Source organism: Schistocerca piceifrons, chromosome 4 (genome assembly GCF_021461385.2).
Source record: "Schistocerca piceifrons isolate TAMUIC-IGC-003096 chromosome 4, iqSchPice1.1, whole genome shotgun sequence".
NCBI classification, from domain to species: domain Eukaryota; kingdom Metazoa; phylum Arthropoda; class Insecta; order Orthoptera; family Acrididae; genus Schistocerca; species Schistocerca piceifrons.
The window spans coordinates 37,627,400-37,641,827 of NC_060141.1; the positions used below are offsets into that span (position 1 = coordinate 37,627,400).

The window sequence follows — 14,428 nt, forward strand, 5'->3', positions numbered from 1 at the left end:
CGGTAGCTACTGATATCTACGTCTCGTGAAGGAAAACATATGGTAGTTGTTTCCGGAACCCATATTTATTCGTACAGAAGACATTTTCGGCTTTCCGAAATGTGATAAAATGCGAGCATAAAAGATGTTCCAAAATTCTACAGCAGGACGACATCAGAGATACAGGCCTATGGTTTTCTGGATTTGTTCGACGACCCTTCGTGAAAACGGGAATGACCTCTGCGTTTTTCCGCTTCGGTCCTCTAGCGACCTGCGGTACGCCACGACTAGAAGAGAAACAAGTTCTTTCGTATACTGGCTGAAAAGTAATGCCTCCGAATTTTTTATATGAAAACACTTAAAGCTTTTCACGTAAAACAAACGTTATTAACATTCTGAATCCTTATTCTTCATATCTACATATTCATTTGTCAGCATATTAGCCCTGGCGATGAACCCATTTCTCCCAACGAGAGACCAGTTTGTTCATACCGTCACAGTAGAATGTCTGATTTTGCCGACGGAGCCAGAACATCACCTCTGCTTGTACCGCTTCATCACTATGATAGTGAAGTCCTTTTTGGAAACAGAAGAAAACTGGATGGGTAGAAGTCGGGACTGTACGGAGGATCATCGATGACAATGAATCAATGGCGTTGGATTGTTGCAGATCTAGCTGCGCTCGTGTGCTATCTGTCATTGTCGCGCTAAATGTGAGCGTGCTCCGTGTGTGGACGAACTCTTCGAATTACGAACTCGATTACAGCACACTGTTTCTCATACACCGACATATTTGCGTTACACACCGCCATGTTACACGCTGCAGTTCGGAAGCCTCTAGCAGCTGAGGGTTGCAACCTGCTCAGCAAAGCCGCAAAGTCAAAAAAAAAAAAAAAAAAAAAAACAGAGGTATTATTTTTTATCATGCCCTCCTAGAATTGTATTGGTATCCCCTCACGCCCAGTGGCCTTCGTCTGCTGACGGAATACAGTTGCTTTCCTATCCCATGCTCACTTAATACGGTTTATATCATATTGGTGTCTGCACAAATTTAAAGGAGGACGTACACTATGATGTTCGTCAGTGAAACAGTTTTGGACAAAAAGCGTTTAGTATTTCTATCCTGCCTCTGTCATCCTCCGCGTCGATGCCGTATGTCACACTGTGTCTGGACAGATGGTTTCGATTCATTTACTGATATAACGTAAGAACAAAACCTGATAGGGTTTTCTTTCAAGTCGGTAGATGGAATTTTACTATTGAATTCGATGAACGCTCGGTGCATGGCTCTCCATACGCTAATTTCGGCTTCGTTCGGTTTCTGTTTGTCTGTGAGGCTTTGGCTACATATACATTTGTAGTTAAGCCCTCTTTGCCTTCGTAGCAGCTTTCTACATCTACATCTAAGTGATTACTCTGCTATTCACAATAAAGTGCCTGCCAGAGGGTTGAATGAACCACCTTCAAGCTGTCTCTCTTTCGTTCCACTCTCGAACGGCATGCGGGAAAAACGAGCACTTAAATTTTTCTGTGCGAGCCCTGATCCTTTATTTTATCGCGATGATCATTTCTCCCTATGTAGGTGGGTGCCAACAGAATGTTTTCGCAATCAGAGGAGAAAACTGGTGATCGAAATTTCATGAGAAGATCCCGTCGCAACGAAAAACGCCTTTGTTTTAATGACTGCCACTCCGATTGACGTATCATGTCTATGACACTATCTCCCCTATTTCGCGATAATACAAAACGAGCTGCCCTTCTTTGTACTGTTTCGATGTCATCCGGCAGTCCCACCTGATGCGGATCCCACACCGCACAGCAATACTCCAGAATAGGGCGGACAAGCGTGGTGTAAGCAGTCTCTTTAGTAGACCTGTTGCACCTTCCAAGTGTTCTGCCAATGAATCGCAGTCTTTGGTTTGCTCTACCCACATTATTATCTATGTGATCGTTCCAATTTAGGTTATTAGTAATTGTAATCCCTAAGTATTTAGCTGAATTTACAGCCTTCAGATTTGTGTGACTTATCGCGTAATCGAAATTTAGCTGATTTCTTTTATTACTCATATGAATAACTTCACACCCAGATAGCTGAAAATAAGTCGCTCCTATTTGAAGCTCGTAAAAATATGTAACAAGCGAACGGTGTACTCGCCTTATTAGTAGCAGGAACTAGCGGTGCTGCTCTCGCTGACGGTCTAACCGACAGCTTTGATTTGACTGAAGAATGTTTGTTGCCGTGGACACCTCGGATGTAAAGCAATGGCTTTCAGAACATTTGAGAATCTGTGAGTAGAGAGTTTTCAGCTATAGTAGTGGACAGACCAGACCTAAAAGCAAAAGGGGAAGAAGAGATTAAGTTTCTGTTCTCAGAATAGCTGCAGATTTTGTTTTCTTTGGTGTGTGACGTGCTTCACCAGACTTAGTGCCTGCGCCGCGCTGTGCCCGCAGGGAGGATGAAGAGGACGAGGAGCAGCGGCAGCAGCAGGAGGGCCCCGGCGGCAACGCGACCGCCGTCGACGCCATCTCGGAGCGCCTCGCCGAGGTGGCAGAGCTGGCGGAGCGGCTGGACGCCGCGCTCTGCGCCGGCGACGTCAGCGTACGACGCGTGCTCGACTCCGAGGTGAGCAGGCAGCGGGCGGAGCACAGCCACCCTCTCCCCACTTCTAACCGGTCTCCCGCTTACCTATGTCAATGTAGCATAGATTTTTGCAAATATGTTCACATCATTGAACGATATGTTCGCTACCTTGTTTTCTAAGTTTATGTACATTCCCCAATACTAACCCTGCATCACGTTGAAAAGTTCCTTTCCATTCAACACATCAGATGAATTCGAATGCTCTATACCTCTTGTACACCTGGTAACGAAAATTATGTCGTATTTCTGCTCTTCTGGAATTGTGGTCCTCGTTACGTTTGTACCAACACATGTACCCAACCTCTCTTGTACTGACTTCCACTTCCTCTCTCAGTCAGACATATACTATCTATCGCTCCTGACTCTGAAATACATCCAGTCTACGACATCCAGCAGACCCTTTCTTCTTCCCGCCTATCAGAGATACTTTCGGCTCGGAGAACCTTGCTCCTCAGGAACACATACTCACGTATTCACCTATCCTACTTGCGCCCTTCTCGTAACATCAACCTCATAAACTCACTAAACCATTCACCCACATATTTCTTTCACATATCACTTTTCCCTACCTTCAGTTTCCAAACCCAGGTCCTTCACAACAATCAACATATCACCAGGCACTTCCACCTTCCACATCCATAAGCGACGTAAATATCGCAATTAACTGTACTGTAAATCGACAACAAAATGATCTCGTTAATATTTGAGCACAAAATCCCTATCTTCTTTAAGCTTATTAATTGTAAAATACGTATTCATACACATTTAAAAGAATTACAACTGACAAACTTTTAAATTTTCTATCATATGGTCGTAAAACGGTATTTTGTTCCTTAATCGGACTGTACTTGCACCTGAAAATCAAAATAAAGGAAAACTACAGAAAAAATTTCGGATAAAAAACTCCTTTAGGTCACGCAAGACAACATAATCTTGTCTCCAGAGTGAGATTTTCACTCTGCAGCGGAGTGTGCGCTGATATGGAACTTCCTGGCAGATTAAAACTGTATGCCCGACCGAGACTCGAACTCGGGACCTTTGCCTTTCGCGGGCAAATGCTCTACCACCTGAGCTACCGAAGCACGACTCACGCCCGGTACTCACAGCTTTACTTCTGCCAGTACCTCGTCTCCTACCTTCCAAACTTTACAGAAGCTCTCCTGCGAACCTTGCAGAACTAGCACTCCTGAAAGAAAGGATATTGCGGAGATATGGCTTAGCCACAGCCTGGGGGATGTTTCCAGAATGAGATTTTCACTCTGCAGCGGAGTGTGCGCTGATATAAAACTTCCTGGCAGATTAAAACTGTGTGCCCGACCGAGACTCGAACTCAAGGTTCGCAGGAGAGCTGCTGTAAAGTTTGGAAGGTAGGAGACGAGGTACTGGCAGAAGTAAAGCTGTGAGTACCGGGCGTGAGTCGTGCTTCGGTAGCTCAGGTGGTAGAGCATTTGCCCGCGAAAGGCAAAGGTCCCGAGTTCGAGTCTCGGTCGGGCACACAGTTTTAATCTGCCAGGAAGTTTCAACATAATCTTGTGGTGGCTACCACTATCGGAATACACTCAGATCAACATCTGCTAGCATACTGTAGGAATATAGGGGGTCTTATTACTAAAAAGGGTAGGAGTAAACTACTGCACGTATAGGAACTACAAAAAAATTGCGAATACTATTCATAGCATTTCCACTAAATGTTTAGCTAAACAAAGCTGCATCATCAAGAAAGGCAATAAACATATGCAAAAAAATTATATAAGCTTTTTACTTAAGAAAAAGACTTGTGAAATTTCACTGACGTAGATATGGACTGCATGAAAAAAACGACGTTGTTAAGATCAAAGCTTGATAGAGCACAAGAATTCGACCAAAATTTGATAAATAACCGTAATTAAGAAATGCAGTATTATAGAATTACGGCAACAAAGCGGCAACTATCCAATAAGAAATGCACCCCTTAAGTTTGTCCGCTAAGTGGTCATGACATATGTGTGTCCAACAGCGCGGCTTTCACACGCATACTGGACGTTGTCCAGTATTCGATGAATGTACCTGTCGATCAGCAAAAATTAGACTTCCTTAACAACGACAATGGACCTTGTGGAACCTCGGCGTCGACATCTCACTGCACTAGTGCATCTGTGGTGCAGCTTATCCCCTTAGCAAGTTAAAGTCATTGTATTACACGTAGTAGTAGTCAAGCTTTATCCGGTACACACCACAGAAAAGTCTGATCTGACGTAGCCGGCTTCGTATGATTCGAAGTTTTGTCTAGCATTGCCCAATTTAAGCAATTAAGCTTGCTTAATCACTGTCGGCACTTTTTACCCTAACAGGACGTAGCTAGGAAAAGACAAGGTAGATGGACACACTTCCGCGGCCACGACGCAAACTGGTGGCGGTTTTATGGTCTTAGCCGCCGCACGGTAATTGTTTGTCAAATTTTCCTCGATTCGACAACTGTTATTAACATGAATTTTTCTGCTACTTGTAGACATCTCTAATTCCACTTGCACAAGAGACAATAGTATCACTAAATTAATTATGAAACAGGGAACTTAGGACCAGATAGGTCATAAGTACGCACGAGGACAAATCTTCACTGCGGCCATTAAAACTGCAACAGCAAGAAGGATAGCAAATGACTAAATTTTAGTTACTGTGATGTACAACATAGTAGTAAACATACGTTATTAAATTTTTGAGTGTTTTGAGAGCAGAAAAATTGCTAAATTTAGTGCAAAGAACCGCCAGCTCTGGTAAAAACAACGTCTCTAACCGTGCAGTGCGTCGAGTCGAACTGAGCTTGGATAATCAATGCATGCACGGTACTCCGGGCTGCTTCAACACTGTCGCTCGTTGTGTCTGATAAATGGTGGGATGCCGATCTCTCAGCCACCCTTTATCAGAATCTGGAGAACATGCTGGGTAGGGCAACTGTCGAACACCGTCTCTATCGAGATCTTTTGTTATCTTGTTGAAAGGCATCCTGTATCGAATGATGAATGACTGACGATGACACGGTTTTTGATCGAGTATCTCCTGGTCTTCAGGGCGTATTCGCGGAGTTTCCTTTTTATAAAGATTGTAAACGACGTTACTACTATCCCTTTCGTGCAGTTGCGCGGAAACGCCAATAATTGGCATGTCCAGGCACGTAATCTGACGTTTGACGAGTGCCGCCTTCAATTTGCAATGGTGTTGCAATTCTAATGGGCAGCAGCGTATTTGTAAACGAGTCTCTTCGTTCGGTTCTTCGGGATGACGGAGGAAAGAGCTGAGAGCTGAGGCCTCGACGCAGGCGGCAGGCGGCGCGCCGCCCTCCCCTGACCCGCGCCGCGCCGCGCGCTGCCCCCCTGTGTGGGGCAGAGGAGCGTTTCGGCTGGCTGCGTGGGCGGCGGGGGGGGGGGGGGGGGGCAGCAGCTGCAGACTCTGCTCTGTCTGGTGAAGTTGGCCCCGACTTTCGAGAAATATACATTATTTTCAGGGTTCTTCTTAGGTATGCCAGAGTTCTACAGTTCTCTGTACAAAATTTAAATAGTTTTGAAGGATTTCGCGAAGAAGACACTAGTAATCGGAAAAATTTAAATACTGCACAAAAATTAATTGCCAAACTTGGAAAATAAAACTGTGATCGCAATTCTGAATAATTCCCCAAGAGTTCCACAGAGAACCTTAATGACATATTTTTGAGTAGGTAATCATTCATGAGAACTTTATCGAAAATTCTAATGTAACTTCTTTTAAAGGTAATCGTTTATAATTGCAATAATACGGGACCCCTTCACTAATATACAGCTTCTCGTTCTGCGGCTGAGCTTTCTACCCCCAGTTGTGATCGCTGGATGCAGGTACAATTGGGCACACAACGCGTCGACTGTCCCTATGTATGCGACTGCTGACAACTCCAGCAATCTAACGGTAGTTGCCTTTTTTGGTCTACTTATTGCATTGTATTACAATGTTCTTAATTTAATTTCATATTCTTTGCTACGATAAGTACGGGATTTGAAGGTAGCGCTCTCTATCAAGTGCTTTCACAAACTCCTGTTACTTCAAATTTCGATACCTACTGGCATTTTCTAACATTCAGAGAGACATATGCTAGTTTTTTCACAGAAGAGTTCAAATGCGTCAGACAGTTCAGGCACCATTTGTACCTTCATACGTTCATTGTCACTGCTGGCAAACACGGATAGGATGCTTATGGTGCTTCGGCTGCCAGTGTGTGTCGTCTAGTGAAGATAATTCTGGCCCAGATTATGGATGCAAAGAGAGAGAGAGAGAGAGAGAGAGAGAGAGAGAGAGAGAGAGAGAGAGCTTGGAGTGAGATGTGAGCGCTAAGGGCTTGGAACTTGGAGCTGTCTCTGCTCACTAGAAGTGTCCCAGCCTATGCATAATAGCCTAAAATAAAGGCTGTTTGTAGACTTACTTAACATTTTTAAATTATTTCATTAACGTATGTAAACAACATCTGTTACCGCTCAGGAACTCTGCATACCTTTAATTTGATTCTTTTATCTACACATGGTTTTGCCTTTAATAAATGTCATGGATTAAAAGCCTTGTATTTGTCTGTGCGTCGTCTCAAAGACACATACGCCTGTATAACTATGAACAAGTGTTCTTAGGTCTAGAAAATGTTCACAGAAAAATGAATGCCAAAAATTAATTAGGGCAGAATCTTTTCGACAGAAAAAAAGCTTATCATATTTCATTTTTAACAGTGTAACTTTCTTTAAACCAATCAGCTCTCTTTCTGTGTCACTAGGAATCTGCACTGTATTTTGTTAACTAACTAAAAATCGGTTTAAAACTTATGAAAAGGATTTTCAAATGACTCTCGCAGTATTTACGTTTTACAGTGTACTTGGTAAAATTTCTGTTGTCCGCAGCAGATTCACTATGCTGTTTCCGGTATGGAAGTTGACTCAGATCCTCATTTTATAAATGAGAGGTGATCAGCTTTAATACAATTTCAAATGGACTGATGTTTTTGTCTTCTAGTTTTAAATTTAAGCTTGGAGATGGCAATTAACTTCAACTAAAAATGCCAAATCCAGATGCTTCTTGTCATGTCATAGGGTTCACTTTTCAGGTAGTGTATTTCCCTGTTGTAAAAAATCAGAATCAGTATCTTCCAAGTTCCAGATTGTTTTCAGAAGCTTTCCTTTAATAATACTGCGTCTCAAAATCTAGGACAAGTTCGCCATACTCCAAATCCAGCAATTCACAGTACCCTCTGAAATGTCGTGTACTTAATGCCGTAGCTCTACGCTCATTCATACATTTCAGAACCGTTGACATAACATGCTGCATATTTAAGGTTTTCCACACAATGACTTTTGGTGTATACTGCAGTGATATTTCAGTACAGGAAGATTTAGTTTCCCGGCAAGACTTGCAGTGCTGTTGATTCTACCTATCTTTGACGGCTCTCCGTCAGTACACACGTTGATGGCTTTACTATAATATACTTTTAAATTTTTGTAGGTATAATTTTAATTTTTCAGGTACTTCTGCTGAGTCTATAGTTTTAGTATGCAGTGCTTCCAGACTCTAAAGATCTTCGAAGACATTAAAATTAACATCAATTCCAGTTATAAAAACCATATACTGGGCAAAATCGCGTATGTCCGTTGGTCCATCCAAAGCTAGAGAGAAAAAGTGTAAGAAGTGACAAGGTCTTCCAGTTGCTAAGACACGTCCTGACTTCCTCGTTTCGACTCCTTACTGTTTGCCTTGATAGCAGTTTTTTCACTTTCATTTCAATACTCTTATTACCAAGAGGGCGAGCAAAACACTTGAAGACCAAGTTTATCTTCCCGATCAGACAGGAGGTTATTTTTACTAACGCTAAAGAAGTTTCATATGACCCGTATGTCATCGCCAACTCTTCACAACTTACTTTAGCAAATATAATTTGTCTTTTTCTGCCTTCTCTCTTTTTCTATGTCACGTATTCCTTCCGTACGTCAGACTCAGCACAAGCTTCATTTCTTTTTGTTAGTCTGACTTTGTGTTTTGTAGCCTCCTATTATGTGGAAGAGTACTTCAACAGACAATGCAAAAGCCTGTTCGTGATGGCTGTGATATAAACAAAAATAAGGCCCACCAAACTATGAACTGAAGTCCTCGAAGAATTCTGCCATGACTAATCTCTGGCGTACTACGCTGTGAACATTTCCTAGAGCTCAGAACATTTGTACATAGTTACACAGGCCTATGTCTCTTTTGAGACGACATACAGATGAATACAAGGCTTTTCATCAATGACATCTGTTGAAGGCAAAACAACGTGGGGATAAAAGAATCAAATTAATGATATGCAAAGTTCCTGAGCTGTAACAGGTATTGTTTGCATAAATTAATCAGATCACCTAAGAATGTTGATTTTGTCTACTAACAACCTTTATTTTAGGCAATTAAGCATCGGTTGGGATCCCTTCTAGTGAGCAGACAACAGGCAACTCAAAGTTGCAAGCTCTCAGGGCTCCATCTCTCTCTCTCTCTCTCTCTCTCTGTCCCCTCTACACACCCACACACACACTTCGCATCCAGAGACGTGGCCCAGATTTATCTTCGCCAAACGACACTCTGCGGCATCTGTAGCACCATAAGCAGAATCCACGGTAGTACTCATCCACTCATCGAAGAGATGATTTCCGAGTACTGTTGACTGGTGCTCCAATAAGTGTGTGTTTTTTCATCTGACGCAAATTGTATTAATTACCTCCTCCAAGCGAACAAGAGCCTATCCGTATACGTGTTTTCCAGCCCTGACGATGAACATATGAAGGTGCGAAAGATGCTTGAATTGTATGACGCCTCTGAACTCCTCTATGAGAAAAACTGTCTTTCTAAACGTTCGAACATTCCAGTATGTATCGAACATCGAAGTAACAGGAGTTCGTGAAAGCACTTTATAGAGAGAGCTATCTTCATATACGGTACTTATTTGTAGCAAAGAACATCAAAGACTTTGTAATACGACGCAATAAGTAGACGAAAATGGCAATTACCGTTAGATTCCTGGGTTTGTCAGCAGTCTGACACGATGTGTGCCCACTTGCATCTACATCCACCCATTACAACTAGGGCAACAAAGATCAGCTTCCGAACGAAAAGCTATATATTAGTGAAGTAGGTCCCACATTATTGCAGTTATAAACGATTACATTCACAAGAAATTACATTAGATTTTTCGATAAAACTGTTGCGGTGTTATCCAGAACTATTATCGGAACTGTCATCAGAACTCTAGTGTGATTTAGTATATTTTTTGTGGTGAAAACAGGTCCCTCATTATTCCAGTTACCTCATAAACAATTACATGCACAAAAAAAATGACATTAAGTTTTTCTGCAGAACTCTTGGGAAGCTATTCAGAATTGTATCCACAAATAACTGGCAAATAATTTTTTACAACGTTACAATTTTCCCTATTACTGTTTTCTTCCCGAAATTCTACAGAACTGTTCAAAAATGTACAGAGGACTCTAGAACTATAGTATATCTATAAAGAACTCCAAAAAAATGTATATTTCTCGAAAATAGGTTGCCAACTTCACAGCTATTCAGAACTATGATCAAAATTTTTCCGTAAAATCTACAGAACTATTAGAAATTTTTACACCACAGCTCTGTAACTATAGCCTAGCTACTAATAACTCTGAAAAAGATGTGTACTTCTCGAAAATTGGATGCCTACTTCACATGACTGTGGAAATGGTTCCCTCGTTACACCTATTACCTCATAAACCATTTTCTGCACAAAAAATGTCATTAGGGTTTTCTATAGAACGCTTGGGGAAACATGATTATTATTTTTTTCGCAAATATGGCTATTAATTTTCTTTACAAGATTAAAATTTTACCTAGTACTATTGTTTTCTTTGCGCAATTCTGCAGAACCATTAGAATTATGTACAGAGAACTCTAGAAGTATAGTATACTTATGAAGAACTCTGAAATAAATGTATATTTGTTGAAAGCCGGGTGCTAACTTGACATGACGGGTCTGCTCGCACCTGCGCCTGCGCCGCGCAGCGGATGTGGAGTCCCGGCACTCACAGGCCGCGCTTAGGCCGCGCCGTCATCGCCGCAAACCGCTCCCTTCTCAGAACAGAACGCACCTGCAGCTGCGCTCCCCTTCTCGACGATGCGTCAGCGCGCCCTTTGCTTCGACGAGGTCTCTCCCAAGTGCCTAGTGCGTAATGTCTGACTGCTCCTCTGCTGCTCCCGTCTTGGTGGCGTCAGTCGCTAAAGCGGAAGATGCTCGTCGTGAAATTCTCTCTGCTATTCTGTATCTCCAGCACTGGTTTTACACGAGTTTCATCACTGTGTTAGTCATTGTACTATCTGCCAGGTTCCTCGATCTTCTTCGTCTTTACTTATCTGTAGGTAGTACTTGGGCCACAATGTACCTTTCACTCTCCACAGGAGTTTGCGCTGTTTTGGAACTTCCTGGCAGATTTTAAACTGTGTGCTGGAGTGGGACTCGAACCTGGAACCTGAGCTATCCACGCAGGACTCACGACCTACTCTGACAGATTCAGTTCTGCTAGTACCTCTCCTCCAGTTCCCAATTTGAGTTTTTAAGAAATTAATTATGCATTTGAAAAAATTTTGTATGTATACCTTAACACCATATGCTGTGGATTTCCTGCATATTATAAAATTTAAGGGGATACGGAATCGCCTATCCCCGCAATGTTAAAATATGCCTACTATAGGGAACATTTCCCCACAAACTACTGGAGATAGAGAGAGAAAATTGTTACTCTATGTGTATTGATATGTTATTACAATACTGAAACAACAGTTTATTGTCAAAGTATTTTCTTACAGAGATACTTAACATTTATTTTTAAGTAAATTTTTTCATCGCTTTTTACTAGATTATCACCCCTAAGTCTTTTGTAAATCAAGTAATTAAAGAATCGTTGTTTCAGCGTGTAAAAGAAACCGAAGTGACTAAGTCATAAAAATTTCAGACTTCTAGGTTCACCAGTACCTGAGATAATGTTCCTAGAAGAAGTAGAAAGTAAATTTACAGGAAACGGGGAAAGAAGATTAAACCATTCCTGATCCATAGTTAATACCCCCTTCAAAGTCTTCATAATCATCTTCAAGTCTTCTTTTGGCACCCCTCTGCACCTGTCTTGCTTTTTCCACTAATGTCTTGATTCTATTGTCAGCATGCCTTAGTCTGTGCTGATATAAATTCGACATAGCACGTACTGTGCGGGAACCAACACGCAAACCTAACTTTTGAAGGACCTGGCATTTAGTTATATTCCCAAGATTGAAGATTGCCACAGCATCATACACACCAAAATTTAGTGTATCAATTCGGACGAACACTGTTTTTGGAAGACACTATTCAAGCACTCGTTGGGGTTCTGCGTTTTTCCGTGAAGACATTTCATCAGAAGACTTCTGTCAGCCAGATCTCTGAAAATGGGCTTTATTTCTTCTATGATGGCTAATGGTAGACTGTGGTGGTGAATGTATTTCTCTCCAGTTGTAAGTCCCCTATTGTATTTACACCAGCTCTTTACACCTTTGGGGCACAAACCATGTTCTTGATGCTCATCTGTGGATGCAGTGTGGAAATACAAAGTCCATATAACTTGCTTCATTCCTTCAAGATTGCCTGTATTTTGCCTGATTGCTAGGCCGTACCAATTCTGAATGTGGTCTATTATGGAATCAGTAAGTCTTTCTTTGCCATGCAAGGTTTTCCCATCATCTAGTTTTTTTCCCTTTCATAACTGATTTAAACTTCTCAGCCTGGCACCCATTGTCTTCTGCATATGTCCTACACATTGAAGTTTGCTTATATTACACTATTCCCATATGGTTTGCTTTCCAAAACTTCTTTGAATGCTTTAGAGTTACCATCTCCCAGATACTTGACATTGCGAACTTTATACCACACTGAAGAGCAGAGAAAAATTGTTTTCATCCCAGCAACCTCCATGCCGCCACTACTATCGTAATAATTAGGAACACAGTCATCAATATTTTCATTTTTCAGCTTGTCTATGCATCTACAGTATTTAGACATTATTGCAACATCAATAACCTTGCCAGTGTCAACACTATTTGCTGTTACAACACCATTGTTAGAGGTGTGACCCCTTTTCCGTCACGCGCCATTAAAAGCAACTGTGCGATCACCACTGCCATCATTTTCTTCCACTGCTTCTTCCACAGCTACCTTCCGTGCAACAACTCCAGATCCCAGTACATAGTTGTAAGCATCAAACTTCGAAGGTACGCTTGGAAGATTTGGAACACCACATAGGATATCAGCAGCTGCTTTGCCCTTACCAATTGCTCGCAATCAATAAACTAATCTAATATGTACACTATAAAGTTCAGTTTTCTTGTATCCATTATTTACAGTTACTAAAACAGAACTTGGTAACTTACAGCTGTACTTACAAACACTGGATATTAAATTAAACTGGGCAGCCAGGCCAACATCGGGTTCTGCTTTCAGAGAAACGTTTCCTTGACATTTTTTGCAGCACATGCTGTTTTCAAGAGCTTCGCACAATATACTCGTATCAAAGAATTCAAAAACTTCTTTCCCTTTATCAAGTAAATTATATTTCTCTAGCAAATCTCTTAGTTTTTTATGAGAAGAACTGTTTTCGTTTGGAGTAAGTTCATTCCACAAATCAGTCGTAAGTGGACTCACGTTTTCCAACAGTGATGATTGTTATGCGCTGCTAATGAATCATTATTTATTTTCTTTTGCCAGTTATCGCGCTTTTTAAACACTTTTGCTCCATCTCTAGGCATTTTCACTGAGAAAAATGAAGCACAAATACGAAATAACTCGACAACAACAACTTTCATATAGCACACTGTTTACAAACAAAGTCAAAGAGTAACTTGAGGAAACCAGAGGGAAACATTTTCGTACAAACAGTGTATATAGAGTCGCTGGAAAGCACGATATTTGAATTCATGTCACATAAATGTACTGCCGAAAAGTTATGTTCAGCCATGAGAGACATGTATAACTAAAGCGCAATACCCGATTTCACAAATCTATAAAAATAAAATAGTTATAATTCTAGTAGAGCTATGTATGATACGTCATTTTAAAGAGCAAACTTGGCGTAATATAACACTTAAATAAAACGAAAATCGATTTTTTAACCCAAAATCCGATTCCGTGTCCCCTTAAAGCAGTTGTTTTCTTTCAAAGTTTGTAATCTGCTACCATACAGAACTTAATGTAAAACAGTTATTTACTTCGAAAATCTTACGATTGGGCATGTCATGGTTATGCCTACCATTAACTAATATTATGTTTATGTGGAAGATTTTGTGTGTGTGTGTGTGTGTGTGTGTGTGTGTGTGTGTGTGTGTTCTGAAGAGGGGGTTCCGGGTGTTTATGGGTTGGTGTTGTCTGATAGTTCTTTGAGGGCAAAGAACTTCAATTATGACTTTTTGTATTTGATAGTTCTCTTCAGTTATTAGTATTTGTGTGTTGTTGCTGTTGCTGCTGCTGCATTTGAGAATTTTCAAGGCAGTGTTTGGCTATGTTTCCTATCCATAAGGTATTCAGCAAATGTAAAATGACAGGTGTTACTTTTTAATGCTCTTCTGTGTTCAGTATATCTGATGTCAATGTTTCTGCTTGTCAATCCTACATAAACTGTTTTGCAGTCTTGGCATGTCAGTTGATAAATACTAGATGTGTTTTTCTGTGGTTGTGTTGGTTGCTCTTAGTTTTCTCTGTATTGAGTTATCCTGTAGGCTATTTTAGTCCTTGTTTTTCGAATATATTAC

The 14,428-nt window shown here is 41.2% G+C and overlaps 1 protein-coding gene across 1 annotated transcript in view; it reads left to right on the forward strand.

The window, feature by feature from the left end:
- Nucleotides 1-14,428, forward strand: part of LOC124796341 (titin) — a 1,000,763-nt gene that overhangs the window by 165,750 nt on the left and 820,585 nt on the right. The window contains exon 9 of the mRNA XM_047260475.1: nt 2,462-2,602. Within this exon, the coding sequence (XP_047116431.1) occupies nt 2,462-2,602 (141 nt within the window). The remainder of the gene's footprint in view (nt 1-2,461; nt 2,603-14,428) is intronic.